Below are 24365 nucleotides of genomic sequence, written 5' to 3'. Positions count from 1 at the left end.
TGACAAATGTACTTATTAAAAGTGTCTGCTAAATGCCCTAAATGTAAAATGTAAATGTATAAATGATTTCAGACACAGCCTCTGTAACAGTGATTACTCAGCAAACATCTGAGTGTAAGATACACATTGTACGTTTTCGCCCATTGAAAACTGGATTAGGCCCCAGTAATCCCCCGCAACCCCCTGAAAGTGGGGGATAGAGGGGCAACAACCCTGTGACCCTTATGGATAAGCGGATAAGAAAACGAACTAACGAACAAACGTTTAAGATATTTAAAATAGGCTAAATCACCTCCCTCCTCTCCCACCTTGTTGGTCCCCAGAGATCAAACATCCCTCTTCTATCATTAATATTTATGGCATTGCAAAATGTATAAAGACCAGTGAGAGATTTTGATTTTACAAAATGGCACAGGTGATGGTCTTGAACGGTATGACATCCACACAGAGATGGGTAGAGAACACTTGGGCACTGTTACAGCTGTTGTTGGTGGCATCTGTTTCTGTTTCTTCAACTGAGGAGGACTGCAGGAGGAGAGGGGATCCTGCAAATCCTCTGCTATCTAAAGATGGAGACATTATGTTGGGAGGAATCTTTTCTTTCCACAACAAGTGGAAAAACAGACAGGATACCTACATGCACAAACCATTGCCACTGCAATGCAACAGGTAAATTATACCATGAAAAAAATAGATTATAATATCTAAGAAGAATTGAGTACAGATATTGAAAAGCAAAAAGTCAGTATTTTATGTGTGAAGAAATACCATCAAATGTTTTGTTTTATTTACTGTTATTGTTCCTATTTTATGGATAAATTGGTTGCACCTTCAACTTTTTATTACTGTCCACATGAAGTTTGAAGTTCAGAGGGTTTCAGTTGGCCCAGGCTATGCTCTTTGCCATAGAGGAGATTAATAACAGCACAGATCTACTACCTGACATCTCTCTGGGATATAAGATTTATGATGCCTGTGTCTCAATTGCCAGAGGTGTGAGGGTTGCACTGGCCTTGGCTAATGGTAACAAAATGGTATTTGAACCCTCTGTGGTACCATGTACCAGATCTGCCCAAGTGCAGGCCATTATGGGAGAGACCTTTTCTTCTCCTAGCATGGCAATATCTACCGTCATTGGACCCTTTCATATCCCACTGGTGGGTAAAATTAGTAAAAATGAAATTACATTGGTGTAAAATTGTTATTTTTTAATTCATCCAGACCATACCAAAAAGTTGTTTTAAACAAATTGTAGTGTGCTGTCTAAATCGTTTATCGTTTATATCTATCATAGGATATCATTTATTTTTCTTTTAGATCAGCCACTTTGCTACTTGTGCTTGTCTCAGTGATAAAACCAAGTACCCATCATTCCTCAGAACAATACCCAGTGACTACTACCAGAGCAGAGCCCTGGCCCAGTTGGTCATGCACTTCGGCTGGACTTGGGTTGGAGCTATTAGATCAAATGATGGTTATGGCAATAATGGCATGGCCACATTCACAGAAACTGCCCAGCAGCTGGGCATCTGTCTGGAGTACTCTGTGTCTTTCTTTGGAACAGATCCACCAGACAAAATACAAAAGATAATTGACATTATCAAGGCTTCCACCTCAAAGGTGATTGTCACTTTCCTCTCCACCTCGGAGTTGTATGTGTTAATGCACGAGTTCTTTTACCACAACTTGACAGGATACCAGTGGGTGGGCACTGAGGCCTGGATCTTTGATTCTGAAACTGCAGCAAGGGACAGGCATCACATTCTGGATGGTGCCATAGGCCTGTCCATCCCCAAAGCACATGTCAGCGGCATGAGAGAGTTCATGTTAGATGTGACACCACTCAATTCATCTAGTAATGAATTGTTTACAGAGTTTTGGGAAAAATTATTTAGCTGCAAGTTCAAGAAGTCAAAGTCCTCAGACGGGAATCAGAGAGAATGTACTGGACATGAAGATGTGACTGGAATGCAAAAAAGCTTCACTGATATGTCACTCATGCCTATCTTTTACAATATTTATAAAGGAGTGTATGCTGTGGCCCATGCACTTCATAATATTCTCAGCTGCAATAAAACATGTAACAACAAGGTGCAGCTAGATCTGTTTACGGTGAGCTGAACACTGAAGACTAAATTATAGTATTTCCTTTAAAAAAAAAATGTAATGGTCTATATTATGATGAATACATTGTTGCAGTCCATTAATCAAGCTGGTGAGACAGTAGACCTATAAAACAGTTAGTCAGACAATGATCTACATTGATGAATATCTTCTTAGATTTTACAGCATATAAAAGAGATTCGGTTCAAAACAAAGGAAGGAGATGAGGTTTACTTTAATGAGAATGGAGATCCACCAGCAAAGTATGAAATTATAAACTGGCAGCCAGCTGAAAATGGCATTGTGGACTTTGTCACAGTTGGTCTTTATGATGCATCTTTACCTGCAGACAAACAGCTGAAACTGCATAATAGGTCCTTATTTTGGGCCCAGAACTCACCACAGGCAAGCTACTATGTGATGACTAGTTGTTACGGAAACTGTATTTGAATTGTTAATATTGAATATTTTTAAAGTCCTTGTTGCTGTATCATAGTGTGTGGTTTCAATTAATAATAAAATATCCTTGTAAAGGCAACACCTTGTCAAAGTTAAGGCACATACATTTTACTCTTTGTCATTTTGTTCATGCAGGTGCCTTTGTCAATTTGCAGTGAGAAATGTCCCCCAGGAACTCGCAAGGTCCTGCAGAAAGGAAAGCCTGTCTGCTGCTATGACTGTTTAAGATGTGCAGAGGGAGAAATAAGCAACATCACAGGTATAGTACATTCACGACAAGACAAAATCTACAACTTTCACAACTTTTTTAAAGCAATTTAGTATCATTACATCAAAAATCAATACATGACATATACAAATCTCTAACCACACCAAGTCAATACTGATACATGAGTCTGAAACAACAGCAAAAATGTATACACAGTCATGGATTTCCGGGGATTAACATTGAAATGCAAATGCAATGCAATGCTTGTCGCCGATTATGGTGGACAACAGACTCCTCATCTTAGTCTGGGTCTGGCTGGGTATGACTGGCTGAATCTCCCTGATGTTTCCGATAACTATCCTCTAAAAGTAGCCATAATGCTGCTGCTCTATCAACACCAACTTAGCGGCAGCAGCAGTGGGCAGGGCCCTTCAAAGGACAACTAGCCACGGACTGTCTGCTAGGTTTCACCAGTGGCTTCAACTCAGCTAATCTGAGTCACTCAGCTCGACCTGTCAGTGCCCTTTGGAGAATTTCTAAGGCAAATATCAGACAAATAATATGGCTTGCGGGGCAGAGGGACAGATGCTGAGCCACCCACTTTGAGCTTCACACTGGCTCTTTAAAGAACTATGGGTGAATTCACAGTAGCTGTGTACACTTTTTTTTTTATTTTTTTTTTTTTTACAGACAATAGTTAACCACCTTTTCAGAGTCTTTCTTGTTACTTTTTTAACTTTTCAAGCAGGAAGACCATGTTGACAAGAAATGTTATTCATAGCAGATCATTTTTACATAGTTTAACACATGTCTAGAGGGGAACTTTAAGAAAAAAAAACAATTGTACTTGATTGTATAGTGTCTGTCTTGCAGGCAAAGAAAATAAGGAACATTGAGACAACAAAGAACAAATGTACTGAGCAAGTCCAACACCTGTTTTAATTATTTTTCAGATTCTGTCACCTGTGTGCAATGCCACCCTGAGTTCTGGTCAAATGAGAGAAGAGATGCCTGTGGAAAGAAGGAGGCAGAGTTTCTCTCATATGAAGAGATTATGGGAGCACTGCTGACTGCAGCTTCTCTCTTTGGAACATGCATGACTGCTGTTGTGGCGTTCATTTTCTTCAGATACAGACAGACTCCTGTTGTCAGGGCCAACAACTCTGAGCTGAGCTTCCTGCTGCTCTTCTCCTTGAGTCTGTGTTTCCTGTGTTCTCTGACCTTCATCGGCCGGCCCTCTGAGTGGTCCTGCATACTTCGACACACAGCATTCGGCATCACCTTTGTCCTCTGCATCTCTTGTGTCATGGGAAAAACAATAGTGGTGTTAATGGCCTTCAGGGCCACACTTCCAGGTAGTGATGTGATGAAATGGTTTGGGCCTGCACAGCAGAAACTTAGTGTCCTGGGTTTCACTCTCATACAAGTTATCATATGTATCCTCTGGTTAACAATTTCACCTCCTTTTCCATTTAAGAATTTTAAAGCATTCAAGGACAAAATTATCTTAGAGTGCGCTCTCGGCTCAGCTGTAGGTTTTTGGGCTGTACTTGGGTACATTGGACTTCTGGCCATGTTATGTTTTATTCTTGCTTTTCTGGCTCGGAAACTGCCTGATAATTTCAATGAAGCCAAATTTATCACCTTTAGCATGCTGATATTCTGTGCAGTATGGATCACTTTTATCCCAGCATATGTAAGCTCTCCTGGGAAGTTCAGTGTCGCTGTGGAGATATTTGCAATTCTGGCTTCAAGTTTTGGACTGCTCATTTGTATTTTCATTCCAAAATGTTATATTATCTTACTGAAACCAGAGAAGAATACAAAAAAGAACATGATGGGCAAAGGGGCACCAAAATTATGATGAAAACAGAAAATAATATAATAGTAATTTTCCTGCCATCATAATTATTACATAATCATTTGTTAACCTACGTAGCCTGCTAAGGGTCATGGCAAGACATTCTTTTAAAAACACCTTGGCATTACCTTGCAATAGTTTTGTGTCACCTCTCAATACTTTTTTGTTCCCTTGTGATACTTGTTTCCTTCTGTTACTTCTGAGCCGGCATATTATGGATCTAGTGATGTGATTAAACAGTACATTCGTCATGGCCCCTGACCCCCTCCCTCCCTCTGGTTATATCGTGACTCCCCAAGGGATCAGGGGGGTGTACACAAGAGGACAGCCTAGATCAGGCACTAGGCTGTGAGTGCTGGTCCCACTGATCCTCATCCCGTGGCAAAAGTATTGTGAGGTAAGGCAAAGCTATTGCGAGGGTACGCAAAAGTATTGTGAGGTAATGAAAAGGGCAGAGCCACACCAGATAAAGTTCCTGATCCTAGTCGATCTATGATATCCTCCCCAGACCATCCAACCTCTTCTGTCTGAGCCTAGCAGAAACCCCAGCATGCCCGCTGTGCCAGAGAAGAGGATCACTGGAGCACGCCTTAAGCTGTTGCCTAAAGCTCTGGGAGAGGGGCGCTACACAGCACAGGGATCTCTCTTAGTTCAGTTTATGAAGTAACCAGAGGGAGGGAGGGAGTCATGGGCCATGATGAATTTACTGTTTAATCACATCACAAAAGGGACAAGAATGAACTATCTAGCATACTTTTTCCTAACTGGATGTTAAGTGGTGTTAATGGGTTATGTTTGTGGTTTTCTCATGGTTGGTTTGTAAATAAGCCAGCGGCGGAGCTGATGCAGCAGATTGTGAGCCCTTGCCAAACCGGTATACTCCATACTTGCTCGATGCTAATTTTCCACTGTGTGTGACTTCTTTCAGGACATGATATGCACAAGACTTATATATCATGGCATTCTTATTTCATAACATTTTGCAATATCACAACAGTTTCTAAATCGTAATCAAAGAATAAAATCCACATTTATACAGACAAAACACCTTTGGCATAGGTACTGCAAAAGTAGTCCTAAGGATTGTCTTGCCATGACCCTTAGGGGGCTCACCAGACTGTCAAGTAGACGTCTCTTTACTTTCCTCCAGACTTGCTTGATACTAATTTTCCACCTTATGTGACTACTTTCAGGACATGATATGCACAAGACTTCTTATTTCATAACATTTTGCAATATCACGACAGTTTAAAAATCGTGATCAAAGAATAAAATCCACATTTATACAGACAAAACACCTTTGGCATGATTTGAGTGGTTTCTTCAATTGGTCCACAAAGGTATATTGTAATTGGAAGCATCGTTTCATTTTGCTGATTACTCAGCAAACATCTTTTGTTTTGATAGAGAGCCCCCTAGTGGCAAAAGTTGCACATTGTAGATATATAGATAGATAGATAGCACCCCAGAACACCACAGCGAAGAAGATGGTGCTTGCAACAACAGACTGATAAAACATCTGGAGCATCCGGTTGCAGACATTAAATGACCTGAGCCTCATCAGGAAGTAAAGCCGGCTCAGGCCCTTTTTGTAGACTGCCTCCGTGTTTGAAGACCACTCCAGTTTATTGTCCAGCACCACACCCAGATATTTGTATGAGTCCATAATGTCAACATCTGTCCAACCGATGCAGACAGGACAGGGCAGGGGTGTTTCTCCTGAAGTCCACCACCATCTCTTTCGTCTTCGCCACGTTCAGCTGCAGGTGGTTTTCCCCACACCACTTAACAAAATTGTCGACCAGGTCCCTGTACTCACCCTCCCTGCCACCCTCTACACGCCCCACAATGGCTGTGTCATCAGAGAATTTCTGCAGATGACAGGACTCAGTGCGGTACTTAAAGTCTGCAGTGTAGGTGGTGAAGAGGAAGGGAGACAGCACAGTTCCCTGAGGGGCGCCTATGTTGCTGATCAGACGGTCAGACACACAGTTCTGTAATCTCACAAACTGCAGTCTGCCCATCAGATAGTCATCGACCCATGTGACGAGGGGAGAATCCACCTGCATGTTCTCCAGTTTGGCCTTCAGCAGCCTGGGCTGGATGGTGTTGAAGGCGCTGGAGAAGTCGAAGAACATGACGCGGACAGTGGTGTTGGGTCTGTCCAGGGAGGAGTAGGCTTCCTGCAGCAGGTATATGATTGCATCATCTTCCCCAACATGGGGCTGATATACAAACTGTAGGGGGTCCTGTGATGGGCACACTATGGGTCTAAGGTGTGCTAGAACCAGCCTCTCCATGACCTTCATGATGTGAGAGGTCAGTGCGATCGGCCTGTAGTCATCCAGTGCCACAGGACGTCCGTTTTTGGGCACTGGGACGAGGCAGGATGTTTTCCAAACTGGCACTTTCTGAAGGTGGAGGCTCAGGTTGAAGAGGTGCTGGGGATCTCCGCAGAGCTGGGTGGCGCAGGCCTTCAACACGCGAGGGCTGATACGGTCCGGTCCGGCAGCTTTCCTCTGCTTGAGCCTCTCCAGCTCTCTCTTCACTTCACCTGGCTGGCTGTGATTTTAAGTCCGGTCTGGGGGGTGGGGGGACTTAACATCACAGCCAGCCAGGTGAAGTGAAGAGAGAGCTGGAGAGGCTCAAGCAGAGGAAAGCTGCCAGACCGGACCGTTTGTACGCTTAAGATATTTAAAATGGCCTGAAGCGTAACCTCCTCCCTCCTGTCCCACCTTGTTGGTCCCCAGAGATCAAACATCCCTCTTCTATCATTAATTTGTCATGGCATTACAACATGTATAAAGACCAGTGAGAGATTTTGATTTTACATAATGGCACAGGTGATGGTCTTGAACAGTATGACATCCACACAGAGATGGGTAGAGAAGACTTGGGCACTGTTACAGCTGTTGTTGGTGGCATCTGTTTCTTCAACTGAGGAGGAGGACTGCAGGAGGAGAGGGGATCCTACAAATCCTCTGTTATTAAAAGATGGAGACATTATGTTAGGAGGAATCTTTTCTTTCCACAACAAGTGGGAAAACAGACAGGATACCTACATGCACAAACCATTGCCACTGCAATGCAACAGGTAAATTATACCATGAAAAAAATAGATTATAATATCTAAGAAGAATTTCTTACATATATTGAAAGGCAAAAAGTTAGTATTTCATGTGTAAATAAATACCATAAAATATTTTGTTTTATTTATTGTTATTGTTCCTATTTTAAGGGTAAATTGGTTGCACCTTTAACTTTGTATTACTGTCCACATCAAGTTTGAATTTCAGAGGGTTCCAGTTTGCCCAGGCTATGCTCTTTGCCATAGAGGAGATTAATAACAGCACAGATCTACTACCTGACATCTCTCTGGGATATAAGATCTATGATGCCTGTGTCTCAATTGCCAGAGGTGTGAGGGTTGCACTGGCCTTGGCTAATGGTAACAAAATGGTATTTGCATCCTCTGAGGTACCATGTACCAGATCTGCCCAAGTGCAGGCCATTATGGGAGAGACCTTTTCTTCTCCTTGCATGGCCATATCTACTGTTATCGGACCTTTTTATATCCCGCTGGTGGGTATTGGTAGAAATTAAATTATACTTGTGGAAATTGATTATCATTCTGTTGGATGGTCATAGCAAAACAGGTTTTAAAATAATTGTATTGTGCTGTTTAATTGTTTTGTATCTTATCATGGGATATTTTTTTCTTTTCTTTTTCTTCTTCTTTCAGATCAGCCACTTTGCTACTTGTGCTTGTCTCAGTGATAAAACCAAGTACCCATCATTCCTCAGAACAATACCCAGTGACTACTACCAGAGCAGAGCCCTTGCCCAATTGGTCAAGTACTTTGGTTGGACTTGGGTTGGAACTCTTAGATCAAATGATGATTATGGCAATAATGGCATGGCCACATTCACAGAAACTGCCCAGCAGCTGGGCATCTGTCTGGAGTACTCTGTGTCTTTCTTTAGAACAGATTCACCAGACAAAATACAAAAGATAATTGACATTATCAAGGCTTCCACCTCAAAGGTGATTGTCACTTTCCTCTCTCCCTCGGAGTTGTATGTGTTAATGCACGAGTTCTTTTACCACAACTTGACTGGATACCAGTGGGTAGGCACTGAGGCCTGGATCTTTGATTCTGAAACTGCAGCAAGGGACAGGCATCACATTCTGGATGGTGCCATAGGCCTGTCCATCCCCAAAGCACATGTCAGTGGCATGAGAGAGTTCATTTTAGATGTGACACCACTCAATTCATCTAGTAATGAATTGTTTACAGAGTTTTGGGAAAAATTATTTAGCTGCAAGTTCAAGAAGTCAAAGTCCTCAGACGGGAATCAGAGAGAATGTACTGGACATGAAGATGTGACTGGAGTGCAAAACAGCTTCACTGATATGTCACTCATGCCTATCTTTTACAATGTTTATAAAGGAGTGTATGCTGTGGCCCATGCACTTCATAATATTCTCAGCTGTAATAAAACATGTAACAACAAGGTGCAGCTGGATCTGTTTACGGTGAGTTGAACACTAAAGACTAAATTATAGTATTTCCTTTTAAAAAAAAAAAAAGGTCTATATTATGGTGAATACATTGTTGCAGTCCATTAATCAAGCTGTTGAAACTGTAGACCTGTAAAAAAAAGTTAGTCAGACAATGATCTACATTGATGAATATCTTCTTAGATTTTACAGCACATAAAAGAGATTTGGTTCAAAACAAAGGAAGGAGATGAGGTTTACTTTAACGAGAATGGAGACCCAGCAGCAAAGTATGAAATTATAAACTGGCAGACAGCTGAAAATGGCATTGTGGACTTTGTCACAGTCGGTCTCTATGATGCATCTTTACCTGCAGACAAACAGCTGAACCTGCAAAATAAGTCTTTATTTTGGGCCCAGAACTCACCACAGGCAAGCTACTATGTGATCACTAATTGTTACCAGAAATTTGAATTGTTAAAATTGAACATTTTTTAGTTGCATCTTAATGTTTGGCTTTGATTAATATTAATATAATCTTTTAAAGATAACACCTTATCAAATAAAATCCTATGTATTATATCTTTCATTGCCATTTTGTTCATGCAGGTGCCTTTGTCAGTTTGCAGTGAGAAATGTCCTCCAGGAACTCGCAAGGTTCTGCAGAAAGGAAAACCTGTCTGCTGCTATGACTGTTTGAGATGTGCAGAGGGAGAAATAAGCATCATCACAGGTGTTGTAATATTTAATTCAAGACAAAACAACATGTAAAAATTGTCATGTTCCTATGCAAATTTTAATGAATTATTTCATACAAACCAAAACTCAAAATATCACCACAGTAAAAATCACACTGAACACACTAATCAAATACAGATACATGAGATGGAAACATGGACATAAATGTGTGCACAGTCTTAGAAATGCATCTCAAGGTTAATGCCCCAATGTGTCTGACACTTTGTCACTAGGGAGCTGTTTTCACATTCCTCTGCTGAAGGGGGATGTCTGTGCACTTCCCTGAAATCTGAGATTCAAACATACCCTAGGCAAGTTAGATTTGACACATCACAAATTTAAAAAGGAGGGAAAAGAAAAGGCACTGGAGGGTAACATACACTGTAAACCCGAATGCTCAAAATAATTAATTGGAATGAGTAGTGTAAACTCAAAATCTTCTTAAAAGTTGTTCTTACTTAAAAAAATTGAGTGCCAGTAGCAATTTGCTTATTTTTGAGTTTATCAAACTTGTAATTTTTGATTAATATGAACTTTTTGCATTTTTATGTAACTGCTACTTAAAATTATTAACTCAGCGTTACTTAAAACTACATGGATTAAACATGAATTTATGTCTTATTTTGAAAGAACAAATAAATAAATAAAATCAAGAACAAATTAAGAAATAAATCAATTGCATCAGATAGATTTGAATGAATTATCACACACACGTTATTAAATACGTTTATAAATAATTCATTGTTAATAGTTTGCATGTTAGGTTGGCTGGTTAATAAATTAAATTTTTTTTAACAAGGGGAAAAAAAACAGGCTTCCACCGGAACCGCTCACATATTTTATTTTGTAGTATTTGCGTGCACTTCCTCTTCAGGCACTGGCAGCAGACGACCGTCACCGGAGCCGAGGAGGAGAAGAGCGGGAGACTAACCGACCGGAGCACGGTAACACTGAGTTGTGAATGTAAGTAGTCAACATAAAACTTGCTTGAATGTTTGTTTCTGGAGGTTCAACGTGTTTTTAAAACGGACGAAGTGAGTCACGTTTGCAATGTAAAACGGTTAACCGTTAGGTTAGCAAGCTAGCATGCAACGTCAACAGTTAGCTGCTAGGCTAATGCAGAGCGGTTGCTCTGTTGTGGTGTGTAGTTCTGGTGGAGACCAACGTGCAGTGGTGGATAGTAAGGTATCATGTATTAGACTGCTCAATAAAAATTCTGTGTTGGAGCTGTGTCAGTGTTGTGAGTGAAAGCAGAAGCTAACTCCACGTGCCTTAGACTAGCTGAAAGTCATTCTCTCCAAGTTAAAGTAAGCTAGCTACCAGAGTGCTACCAGCCCAACTTGACCTAACTTTGACTTATTTGTGTAATAAAATGTTTTGAATAGTCTATCAGGCATCTTAAACATCTACTTTGTTTTATTCAATGTTGGTGTATTGTTGTACTCTTATGAAGAATATGACTGCAGTTTTTGATAGTTCTGATGGAGGTTTAAATTTCATGACAGGTGTCCTGTAAAATAATTATTTTTTTTTGTATGTGTTTTCAGGTTGCTGCGACAAATATGACTTGGCACTGTAAGTTGTGTTCAGCTTCTTTTACAACTAGAACATATTTATTTAAACACTGTAGACTGCAGCACAGCCACTTTTCAAAAACTAGCCCACTCCCATGCCTCCATGATGATTGTATGTGCACGTTTCAGACACTTAGTGCACTGAGTACTCATCTGTCAAGATATCATACACAAGAACATAACAGCAGTGCAAAGGAGATTCAGGAACTTGTGACTTTCAAGTGTCCTTTATGCACATTTCAGCAACCTTTTTCTGAGTCTGTGCTCCTCAGTCACATAAGAACACACTTAAAAAAGCATGAGACAGTGGTATGCCCATACAAGGGATGCAACTATAGCACAAATGTATACTCTTCATTTAACACCCATAAAAGTAGAGTGCATCAAGCGAGTCTTGCGTCAGACTTTGGTAGTGACATTGTCTATGAGCATACTCAGAATCTCCAAGCCACCAGCTCTAACGTCACTATTGATTTGGATGAAGAGTGTCCAGTTCAGAGCACAGAAATGCAGGATGATACTTCAAAACTAAAAGATCAGCTCAAACTTAATGCAGCATCTTTATTTCTAAAGATGCAGACTATCCTTCATGTGTCAAACACAGCTACACAAGAAATAGTTGATCACTTGAATCAGATCTTCTCTTTATCTCAGCCACTGATCAAGGATGCAATTAATGATATATTGCAGAGACATGGTCACAATATAAGAGATTCCACACTCGATGAAGTTGTCAGTGCTGTCATGGACTCTAATGTTGTTTTTAGTGCTACCTCCAAAGGTGCAGAGTTGTCCTCTTGTAAGCGAAGAAAGACATTTATAGAGCGCAACTATCCATTGGTAATGCCAGTAGAGTACCATTTAGAAGCACCTGGTCATACCATGATGTATGTTCCAATCCTTCAAATGATTCAGGAGCTGTTTAAAAACACAGATATCCTGAGCAAGATCAGAGAACCAAACACTGAGCCTGGTTATTATGTGTCATATCGTGATGGCTCTCATTTCCAGGAAAATGAATTGCTCTCAACAGAAGATCTACACCTAGCAATACAGCTATACATTGACGATCTTGAAATCGCTAACCCTCTCGGCACATCACGTAAAGTTCACAAACTTTGTGCTGTATACTGGGTCCTAGCAAATGTGCCGCCCAAGTATAGATCAGCAATGCACACTATACAGTTGGCCATGCTAGCTAAAGTGACAGACCTCCAGAAATATGGATATGCAGCTGTACTTGCTCCACTGGTTCGTGATATTCACACACTTGAACAGGATGGTGTTTTCATTGAATCTGTTGGTCAGAATGTGAAAGGCACCATCTTCTGTGTTTCTGCTGACAATCTGGCTGCACATGGGTTAGGTGGCTTTTTGGAGTCATTCAGAGCAGATTATGTTTGCAGATTCTGCATGGCCACAAGTGAACAGTTTCAAACAACTGAGGTAAAAAAGGAGGAATTTGTCCAGAGAACCAAAGCGAGTCATGACATTCATGTACAAAACGTCCTCCAAGATGAGAGTTCAAGCAGCCAATTTGGGGTTAAAGGTGATTGTGTCTTCCGTGAGTCACTTGAGCACTTCCACCCTATCACAGGTTTTCCTCCAGATCTACTACACGATCTTTTGGAAGGAATCGTTCCAGTTGAACTGGCACTTTGCATCAGAGAAATGATTCGGCTTAAGTACTTCACTTTAGAATATTTGAACCAAAGGATCACATCATTCCCATATCAGCACACTGATAAAGTAAATAAACCTCATCCAGTTCCCAAAACATTCATGACCCGGAGAACAATAGGAGGCAACGGGCATGAAAATGCTACGCTGTTAAGACTACTTCCGTTACTTGTAGGCAGTAAAGTACCAGAGGGTAATGTTGCATGGGAGGTTTTGATGGACTTGAAAGAGTTGGTGGAATTAGCATTGTGCCCATCATTTTCTGATGAAACATTGGACTATTTTGTTTGCAAAATCAGTGACCACAGACAGATCCTACAAGAGGCTTTCCCTGAGTTTAGGCTTCGTCCTAAGCATCACTATGTGGAGCACTATCCCACCTTAGTTAAGTGCTTCGGGCCCCTGGTGCATGTTTGGACCATGCGATTTGAAGGTAAACATCGTTTCTTTAAGAGAGTGGTGCATGATGCTCAAAACTTCAAAAATGTCTTGAAGACACTGGCAATCAGACACCAAAACATGATGGCATTTCACCTTGGTTCACCATCATTTTTCAAACCAAAAACACAAACATCCAGGGTTGACTCTGTTTTGGTTTCAGCTCTACCAGAAGTAGCTCAGGCTCACATTAGAGGACAAACAACTAGTGACACTGTCTATTGTACATCAAAGGTGACCATTGATGGCACAGACTATACTAGTGGCATGTTTGTGTCAGTTGGAAACAGTGGGGGACTGTCAAAATTTTGCAGACTAACAAAGATCTACCTTGTGAATCACAATGTTTCTTTTCTCTGTTGTGATTATGACTCCTGGTATATAGAGCATCTTCGATCCTACGAGCTGTCAGGCACACAGGGAAGCCAGTCTATCCACCTGCAGTCTGACTTCAATGATACAACCCCACTCTCTGCATACAAGATTGATGGCTTGCTGCTGTTGACTCCCAAGAAGTTCATACAAGTGAGACAAAATTAAGACCACTCTATGGTGAGTAATTCTTCATAAATCATTAATTGTTCATTTATTGGAAAATGTGCTCAGTATAACCAATCATTATATACATCGACATACATTACCTGCATTTTGGAATTGCACTCTTTGGTAACACATTCTAAAGAACATGTCTATAATGCATTAAAAGCACAAATATAACTGGCCAATGTCATGGTAGACATAATGTACTGTGGAACCCAGGTCTCAGATTTTTCTTTCAAACACAGTCACTTTGGCATGGAGGTATAAAGCATTATGAATGCTGAACACATTGGAGGTTGTCATTAATGATTATAAACAATTAGTAAGACTTATAAATGCACTATAATGTCTGTGTGCTGATGTGTTTTTGACCTTACAATCTCTTCATTTATTAAAGTGATGGCAGCTGAAGCCCCACAAAACATGATCCTTCGTGTCATCGAGGCAGACCGTGTAAGAAAAGTAAAACTCAGCTCCCGTCCAGCCTCTGTTGATGCACTGATTGAGATTTTAAAAGAACAACTGGAACTGGACTGTGACTTCAGTTTGCAATATGAAGATCCAGACTTCGATGGAAAACTCACTTGCCTTGTTGACATCGAGGAGTTACCACAAAAAGCCTGTGTTCATATTTCACTTCCACAGGATTCCAGTTCTCTTGCATCAACTGATACCCTTTCAGATGTGTCATCCCCAGAACGTCTGAGCAGATGGCCTCCAGGTCCTTTTCAAATTCCCACATTTGCGTTTGACGTTGAGCTGACACTTAGAGATGGGAATGCTGAATTTGAAAAGAATGAAAGACCTCTTCAGTTGTCAAGGGACCAGAAGCACAATATTTTAGACAAACTGGCATCCACCATATATGGTTTTAAGGCATACCCCGCTGATAAAGAGATAGCAATGGTGGCTGAAGCTCTTGTAAGGAAACACCCCTGTTTAAAAGAAGCAGGATCTGACAATGGATGGAATGGCTGGAAGAACAGCATCAAGTTTAAAATGGGCAATTACAGGACCAAGATGAGAAGAGCTAGATGTCAGGAGGTCGCTGTAAATGCTGGGAAAAGGAGCCGAAAAAACCCAGAGAATGAACCTTCACACTCCAACATCAAAAGACCTAAGCGTGCAGAGGTCAACTTCCTGCCTAACTTTCCTCAAGGAGAGGATCCCTCAAGTCTTGACCTTTTGAGGCAGGCTATTGTTTAGGAAGTAAAGAAGACTGAGAAAAACCAACCCCTTATTAGTAAGATGATGCAGAACACGTTTGCTTTGCGACGCCAGACCACTGTGATGTCATGTCCTCCGGTGAAAGAGCTAATGGACCTCTGGCCTGCTCTTCATATGCAGTCTGAGGTAATATGGGTCAACTCTTTCATCTGTTTTTATCTTTGCTAAATACATTTAATAAATAAATTCATTTTGTAAGTTCTTTTTCAGTTTTTATCTTTGCTACTTATGTCACATTGTCTGTAATGTTGCCTAATTTCATTCATCATAAAATAAATAATTGCTGTTACTGTCCTTTCCTCCAATGCAGGTGTATGCAGAGTTCCAACGGATAACTAACCAGAACCTACCTAACACTTTCTACGCGGAGCTTGATCGCCACACTCCTCGTTTGATGGCCTTATTTAGGCAGAAAGCCTCCAAAACTGGAAAGACGGCAGATGCTTTGGCAGACATTTTCAAAGTCCATGATACACAGGTGATTATACAGTACATTTCACAGGTAGAGTCTTAGTGTAATGTTGGGAGTTTAGTGCTTCAAATAAGCTTTTAAATTCCACAATTGCACCAGATGAGTCAGCAGATAATTAGTGGATTTATGTGCAGATACTGGAAATTAATTAACTAATAATTAGTTGGTACTGTTTAGCATTGGGTTTGAATTGTAAACTTGTCACAACACTATTTTAATCTTCTTAGGAATTACATGATGTCCACACAAGGCGTACCACTGTTCTCCATGCCCTTCCTGTGTATCTACGTGAGGAAGTCTCTGGATTTTTCAGAACATGTGTGGTAAGTCCAAGTAAAGAGATATCAGGCCTATTGTACTGTAAATTAACCAATTCATATTTTCATTTCATTTCCAACACACTAGAATTCCTGTATATGTACCAGTATTTCAACTTCAAACCTCTGGCAAGATGTTCATAAGTGTGAAGTGTCATTTTGGGCCCATTACGGCATCAAAAAAAATCAACTGCAAAGAAAATCAAGTAGCCGTCATTAGCCTAACAGTGGAACACATAAAAGTCATCTCACTTTCTCAGCAATGAGAGCACAACGCAACAGAATTAACAGGAGTCTTTCAGACTTGTGTATTTCTTGTTACTTATATGACATCCAACTGTAATCAAAATTGCCACAGCCATAGTTTCAGTAAATGTGATTATATGATCTCCCTTTCATTTTTTAGGATGATATGGATGAGCCAGGCCTGGGGGATGCATCAGTGGTCCTCCTTACAACCGTCAGCGATGATGCAACAAGCCCAGTTCACTACCACCCAGTGAGAGTCTCTGTCGTCCTAGAGGGTGATGTGGTTGTCAGCCTCCCCAGGCTTGCTGATGCCTTCCTGGTAATGTTCGGCCTGATCTATGCATTACATCTCAGTTATCCCAAGGGACTGACAAACACTTTTGAGTTCACACAGAAAATCGTACTTGGTCTTGATGACTCTAAACTGTCACCCAAGCTGCAGACTCTTAAAAATGACCTGATGTTGTATGTGTAACTCAAGATCCAATAAGGAGTGGTGGATTCTGATGGCTCACTCTGTTAGAGCACAGTCCACAATGAGAATATGTAATGTCAGGTCCATGTTGACATTACCTGGGGGGCTGATGCCCCCCAGGTAATGTTGTATTAACAGTTTATAAGCTATTTGTGACATAAAGATATTTTCTTAATCGAATTTTAGCTTTTCTGAGTTTGAATATTGTCTACTATTACATGGTTCATCTTAAAGTATAAACAAAAAGGCCAGAAGTAGACTTGATCATTTTTATTTTTCATTTATGCATTTATTTATTTGTTTGTTTTTTTATTTCATTTTTTTTGCTAAGAGTCTGGGCAAGAAAATTTTATACTAAACATCTGAATAGAAAAAAAAAACCTTTTAATTTGATGTGGGTTTCTTTTGTTTGACTTTTAAGTCAAGTGTACTTATTATGTTTAAGGCAATCAGTTGCCACAAATATTTTACGTTTGGAGGTAAATGATTTTGATTTGTGCAAGTCTATGTTTTTGAGTTATGAGTAATCAAAAGATTGATTGAAAAAACTAATAAATGTTAAGTTCATGAAACATAAAAATCCTGAGTTTTCATGCTTGAAATTATTAAGTTCACTTCAGTTATTGCAATGAGAAAGATAAATAAATATTCTAAGTAGCAGAACCTGAAAATATTTGAGTTGGCTTAATCAGTAAATTTAATTTCATTATAATTTAAAATTACATTTACCATAAACTCCAAATATATAAGTTCTGATATACTCAAATGTTTGAGTTTATGAACTCAAAAAAATTGTGGCAACTGATTACCTCACTTTTTTTGAGTACTGCTAACTTATTCGGGTTTACAGTGTATATAACTGTGGTTTCTGGTGAGAGCTAACTTCAGTCAGAGGGCAAAACTGAACACAAACACACAGACCCAAACATGAATGTATAGCTCAATACACACATTATTTCAAAATTTCAAACTTTCTGACATTGTGTTCACACAGAACAGGATGAAATAATCGCTGTAAGAAACCAAGCCATTTCAAACTTTAACTTGCAAATTTCCAGAACCCAATAAAAAACAGGCTCAATGGGTAACACACAGATGGAAAACCTTAAAGTCAACACAGTTAAAATATCTACAGATGAAATAAAAACACTGAATGTAACATTACAACCAGTGAAAAGTACTGTTCTGTACAAATTCTGTGGCATTCATTTTTTATGCAGTGAAAAGGTATGAATTTTTGAAAATTATACATTCATTGTAGAATTATGAATTATTGTAACCATTCAGCAACAACTATTTAAATGAATACATGTTGGAAACTTTCCTTGGGGTCTCTTGTCTGTTCTGGACAAATTTCAATAAAAAACTGTTAATTATAAGCACATTTAGCTCAGAGGGCCAAAGTTAAAAAAATCATAAAAGAAGTTGGTCCCATGAATTTGATATACATTTCAACATGCAATTTTTGGGGAAAATCCATGACATGAACTGGGAAAAGTTCTGGATTTTGAGTGAGTTGGCATGGAATGACCCATGAAATGTTCTGGCTGTTCGGGATGAATTAACACACAGCCAAACTCACTTGAGTAACTCAAATTAATACAAGGGTTCTGCATGATTCAGTATCCAGTATTCATTCAGCACATCTTTGCTCCACACATGCTCCACCTCCTTGCCCAAATTCAGTGAGGCACAGCAAATATGGGGACAGCCAGAGCCGCCCACTTTGAGCTTGACATTGGCTATTCAAAGAAACATGGGTGAAGTCATGATAGCTCTGCCAACTACAGTCAATATCAGCCTCTTTTCAGAGTTTTTCTTCTTTTTTTTCATGTTTGGGAGGGAACTTATAAAACAAATCAAATGAATCATGATTAATAAATAATGCCAATTTATACTGTACTGTATCTTGTACTTGCAAGCATAGAAAATAGGGAATATTGAGACAACAAAGGACAAATGTACTGAGCAAGTCCAACACCTGTTTTATTATTTTTCAGATTCTATCACCTGTGTGCGATGCCACCCTGAGTTCTGGTCAAATGAGAGAAGAGATGCCTGTGTAAAGAAAGAGACAGAGTTTCTCTCATATGAAGAGATTATGGGAGCACTGCTCACTGCAGCTTCTCTCTTTGGAACATGCATGACTGCTGTTGTGGCGTTCATTTTCTTCAGATACAGACAGACTCCTATTGTCAGGGCCAACAACTCTGAGCTGAGCTTCCTGCTGCTCTTCTCCTTGACTTTGTGTTTCCTGTGTTCTCTGACCTTCATCGGCCGGCCCTCTCAGTGGTCCTGCATGCTGCGACACACAGCATTCGGCATCACCTTTGTCCTCTGTATCTCTTGTGTTCTGGGGAAAACAATAGTGGTGTTAATGGCCTTCAGGGCCACACTCCCAGGTAGTGATGTGATGAAATGGTTTGGGCCTGCACAGCAGAAACTCAGTGTTCTGGGTTTCACTCTCATACAAGTTATCATATGTATCCTCTGGTTAACAATTTCTCCTCCTTTTCCATTTAAAAATTTTAAGAAGTTCAAGAACAAAATCATCTTAGAGTGTGCTCTGGGCTCAGCTGTAGGCTTTTGGGCTGTACTTGGGTACATAGGACTTCTGGCCATGTTGTGTTTTATTCTTGCTTTTCTGGCTCGGAAACTGCCTGATAATTTCAATGAAGCCAAATTTATCACCTTTAGCATACTGATATTCTGTGCAGTATGGATCACTTTTATCCCAGCGTATGTCAGCTCTCCTGGGAAGTTCAGTGTTGCTGTGGAGATATTTGCTATTCTGGCCTCAAGTTTTGGACTGCTCATTTGTATTTTTATTCCAAAATGTTACATTATCTTGCTGAAACCAGAGAAGAATACAAAAAAGAATATGATGGGAAAGGGGGCACCAAAATCATTGTGAAGGCTTCAAATAATGTGATGGCATGGGCATTCTACTGCAAACATATTTTTTAACATATTAATTTGTCAACCAAAGTCTAGAGCAAACACCTATCTTCATTTTCGTAAAGAACTGCATTGCACTTCCACATGTCTTTTCACTGTATATCATGCCATTCATGACATAGAATATCGAGATAACAGCATGTAATACGCAATCACTCTTTGGTCTGACTTGTTTGGTTTCCTTTTATTTCCTATAAAGTTTAACAATCATAACTTTGTACTTGTTGAATGTGTATAAAGCCCTGTCATGAGCTATAGAGCTGACTGACCCTGACTGAATACCAGAGCAGAACATGAAATTGTTTAGCCTGACCACCTTGGTTCTGCTGATAAAGAAAGGAGACTCTGTGCAAACTTCAAGACTCAGCACAACCACATGACCTGACCCATGGCAACTTTTTCATTTGAATGAAAAATAGTAATTCCTGCTAACATTTTTATTTTTTTTTTCAACATCCGCATTCATTTATTTATAAAGACATTTCGGTCACAAAGACCTTTTTCAAGCCAGAAACTTCTTAACGTTGCATGTCAGACAGTTTGATCAGGCTGTTGTTTAGGTTGTACTTACAAATAGCACAATTAAAATTACACTACTGCTGAAACAATTAGTCAAATAATATGCCTACCTTGACCTAGAGCTAAGAAATCATATGCAAATCTCTTCTTCTCTATTATTATATGAGTATAGGCCCCTCAGTACTCAGTATACACAACAGTGAGACCATGCCCATCTTCCAACTAGGTCTTTGTAAAAGTTGCCTGAAAATGAAAGCAGGTCAGGGGTATAAAGTGAAGGGAGCCATCGGCCCAATATGTACTTCCTATCCACCTGCACTTCCGGCACCCTTGTTCGGACCACATTTTCTAGCTCTGCCTTTGTTTGGACAGCACCTACACACTGGTGACTGCATCTCACACAGTTGTCACGCTATCACGCTGACAAAAACATAGTTTGTCCACAAACAGACGTGAAGTCCTGGCAAAGCACTCAAAACTGGTTCTGTGGTAGTTTCCACTAAGATAGGGTTCTCCTGGAACACATGATGATACACACACAAATGGGTAAAAACACCAGCCAAGCTGTCACGGCTGGCAAATATACAGTTCAGATATTTAAAATGGCCCACAACACACGCTTGCTTGAGGGGAAAAAGGGAAGCCGTCGAAGTGTAATGTATATACTTGGAAAGAACACTGAGGCCTGGGCTGATATCATTGACAAAGTTTTTGGAGGGGATCCCCGTCAAAAATGGGCAATAGTTTTAATTCCACTATTTAATTCACAAATTAATGTCATGCAGAGGGATGCTTGGCAAGAAGGAGCTGCAAAAGAGGCCTTGCATTGGATGTTCTCTTCAAACATAGCTTCTATAACCATTGGTGATCATTACTAATTTCTGTGTAGTAGTAAAGTAAACACTGGCAAATAATTTTTCCACTAACCAGATCAAGTCGGTGTTGGGACCCTCACCAACATGGTTCTGACAATAGAGCGGCCTGCATGTAGGCCAAAGCTCAGATGTGTCCTCCTTGCACTAACAAAGCCTGGTAAGCAAAGGAAAGTACACCGACCCTAATGTCCAATAGGTGGCTCCTGATTGTCACAGTCCCCCCAGGTTTGAAAACTTCCATCTCCCATTGTCTGAGGGTGCACCTGAACACATAGTCAGTTCTGCAGCAGCCGGATACACAGGGAAAATAAAAACAACTGCACATCCGTTTCATAGCAGTCCCTTCGTAACGTGTCGCTGGAAGCATCAGCTTTCGCCTGTGCAGCCATTACTAAAAGGAAGCACACAAACGCTTGGATTTAACCCACCTAGGCCGCAGTCTTTAACCTTGCTGGACGAGCCAAAACTGCCTCGTGTTTAACATGTTCCGGATCCAGAGAAGACCTGCGCAACCCAGTCTCTCATTCCTGCAGGAGGAGGTTTCCCCTCAGAAGACGCCCGCTTTGACCCGTTTTCTTTGCCCATGTCAACGCTGCTGTTTGAACAGCGCTGCAACGCCCAGCATTATACTTAAATTTTCAGAATTAACCAAGAGCTTCCAAGAGATCGCGTCAGCCATCTTGGCTCTTCACCATCTTGGCTCTCTTTCTCCACGCTCGCCATCTTGGCTTTTTTTCTTTGTCCCTCTGACACACACACACACTCACACACACACACACACACACACACACACACACACACACACACACACACACATACACACACACTGCATGCTTGTTTGTGCTTGAGTTTGTCTTAGTGTTTTAGTTTCATAGTTTAGCTGCTGTAGTTGAATGATGGATTTTTATTGATTGGAGTATTATTGATTTGATCAGTTTGCTAACATTATAATAACGTTGATCATGAATTTGTGTTAATTTGATTTTAATAATTAGTATGAATAATTATTCATTTCCAATAACAACACCTGCCCTACCATTAATTCCAACATTGGACACCAAAATAATATTACATTTTTTATTGATATATTCATCAGAACATAATGTGAAAGGCCTCTTTTGTTAGAGGCATCCAGGTATGGTCAGTGACGATGCCTGATGTAACTATCCTCCCAGATATAATTCATCTTTCGATCAAAAGAAATGGAGATATGCATTTCATGCAGGCTGTTGCACAGAAGATTGTTGAGTGCATTGTGAGGCTGTAAAATAAATATATTTTAAATTAGAAATCTAAACAGTGTCTAGTAAACGTTTAGGCAAAAATTGGGTTAAATGTGGTTCAAAAGTGAATGTTTAATAGACGTCTACTGTATATCGTAGCTTAGCTGTTTCTTTAGTATCCTTTCTTCTGATTTATTTAAATGTATAGCCACTGAAATGATGTTAAAAAGACAGCTAGGTGTGATCTAGACCTCGATTAAACTTTAACTTTTTAACCACATTTAACCCAATTTAAGTCTAGGCATATCTTTAAGATTTTTTTTTACGTCTTTTAGATTAGAAATTGTCCACTGGGAGGCTAAAGCCGAAAACTCTTTTTCTGCTTGTGCACCTTCCTCCTCTCCCCCCTCAGCCATCCCCGTTCTATTATTATTTTTGATGGCACTCCAAAATGTATAAATACCAGTGAGAGGTTTTGATCACATCATAGCACAGCTGTTGTTCTTGGACGGTATGGCACTCACACAGAGGTGGCGAGAGAGGGGTTGGGCACTGTTACAGCTGTTGTTGGTGGCTTCTGTTTCTGTTTTTTCAATTGAGGAGCCGAGGTGCAGGCTGAGAGGGGATCCTGAGATTCCATTGCTATCGAAGGATGAAGACATTATGATTGGGGGAATCATATCTTTCCACTTGCGGTGGAAAAACAGACAGGATACTTACATGGACAAACCATTGCCACTGCAATGCATCAGGTAAATCATACCACAAAAATCACATAAAATCGGCATTTAACATTTGCAAAAAGGTTCTTAAACTGAGATTTAAAAATAAGAATAATTGCTTGTGTGTATGAATACCATCCATTTTTTTTTTTATGGTTATTGTTTCTGTTTTAAGGAGAAATTGATTGCACTTTACACTTCTTTCCATATCAAGTTTGAATTTTAGAGCATTCCAGTATGCCCAGGTTATACTCTTTGCCATAGAGGAGATTAACAACAGCACAGAATTACTGCCTGGCATCTCTCTGGGGTATAAGATCTATGATGCCTGTGCCTCCATTGCCAGAGGTGTGAGGGTTGCACTGGCCTTGGCTAATAGTAATGAAGTGGTATTTGCACCCTCTGAGGCACCATGCATCAGACCTGCCCAAGTGCAAGCCATTATGGGAGAGAGCTTTTCCTCATCCTGCATGGCAATATCTACAGTCATTGGACCCTTTAACATCCCACTGGTGGGTAAAATTGATAAAAAAAAGAAATTACATTTCTGAAAATATTTCTATAAAAACCTCTCTCTGTTTATTGTGAGATATCATTTCTTTTTCTTGTAGATCAGCCACTTTGCTACTTGTGCTTGTCTCAGTGATAAAACAAAGTACCCATCATTCCTCAGAACAATACCCAGTGACTACCACCAGAGTAGAGCCCTGGCCCAATTGGTCAAGTACTTTGGTTGGACTTGGGTTGGAGCTATTAGAACAAATGATGATTATGGCAATAATGGCATGGCCACATTCACAGAAACTGCCCAGCAGCTGGGCATCTGTCTGGAGTACTCTGTATCTGTTTTCAGAGCAGATCCACCAGACAAAATACAAAAGATAGTTGACATTATCAAGGCTTCCACCTCAAAGGTCATTGTCACTTTCATCTCCCCCACTGAGTTGTATGTGTTAATGCACGAGTTCTTTCTCCACAACTTGACAGGATACCAGTGGGTCGGCACTGAGGCCTGGATATTTGATTCTGAAACTGCAGCAAGGGACAGGCATCACATTCTGGATGGTGCCATAGGCCTGTCCATCCCCAAAGCACATGTCAGTGGCATGAGAGAGTTCATTTTGAATGTGAAGCCTCTCAATTCAACTAGTAATAAATTGTTTACAGAGTTTTGGGAGACATTTTTTAGCTGTAAGTTCAAGCAGTCAAAGTCATCAGCAGAGAAG

General features: G+C 40.3%; 2 protein-coding genes across 2 annotated transcripts; both read left to right on the top strand.

Moving 5' to 3' along the window:
- Nucleotides 1-433: 433 nt before the first annotated feature.
- Nucleotides 434-4634, top strand: LOC311255849 (extracellular calcium-sensing receptor-like; the record flags this gene model as incomplete). The annotated part of the gene is made up of 6 exons (XM_084350501.1): nucleotides 434-669; nucleotides 860-1157; nucleotides 1318-2112; nucleotides 2281-2508; nucleotides 2698-2821; nucleotides 3724-4634. The coding sequence occupies 6 exons, from the start codon at nucleotides 434-436 to the stop codon at nucleotides 4632-4634; spliced, it is 2592 nt and encodes an 863-aa protein (XP_084206627.1).
- Nucleotides 4635-10752: 6118 nt separating this feature from the next.
- Nucleotides 10753-24210, top strand: LOC311256497 (uncharacterized protein). The gene is made up of 9 exons (XM_084351578.1): nucleotides 10753-10833; nucleotides 11418-11445; nucleotides 13948-14114; nucleotides 14500-15455; nucleotides 15640-15807; nucleotides 16029-16124; nucleotides 16525-16686; nucleotides 23018-23169; nucleotides 24127-24210. The coding sequence occupies exons 4-9, from the start codon at nucleotides 15351-15353 to the stop codon at nucleotides 24146-24148; spliced, it is 705 nt and encodes a 234-aa protein (XP_084207704.1). The 5' UTR covers nucleotides 10753-10833; nucleotides 11418-11445; nucleotides 13948-14114; nucleotides 14500-15350; the 3' UTR covers nucleotides 24149-24210.
- The last annotated feature ends 155 nt before the right edge of the window (nucleotides 24211-24365 follow it).

The sequence above is a fragment of the Pagrus pagrus genome, assembly GCF_965226575.1.
Source record: "Pagrus pagrus genome assembly, chromosome: 4".
Lineage (NCBI taxonomy): Eukaryota > Metazoa > Chordata > Actinopteri > Spariformes > Sparidae > Pagrus > Pagrus pagrus.
This window is presented reverse-complemented; position numbering and strand designations above follow the sequence as displayed.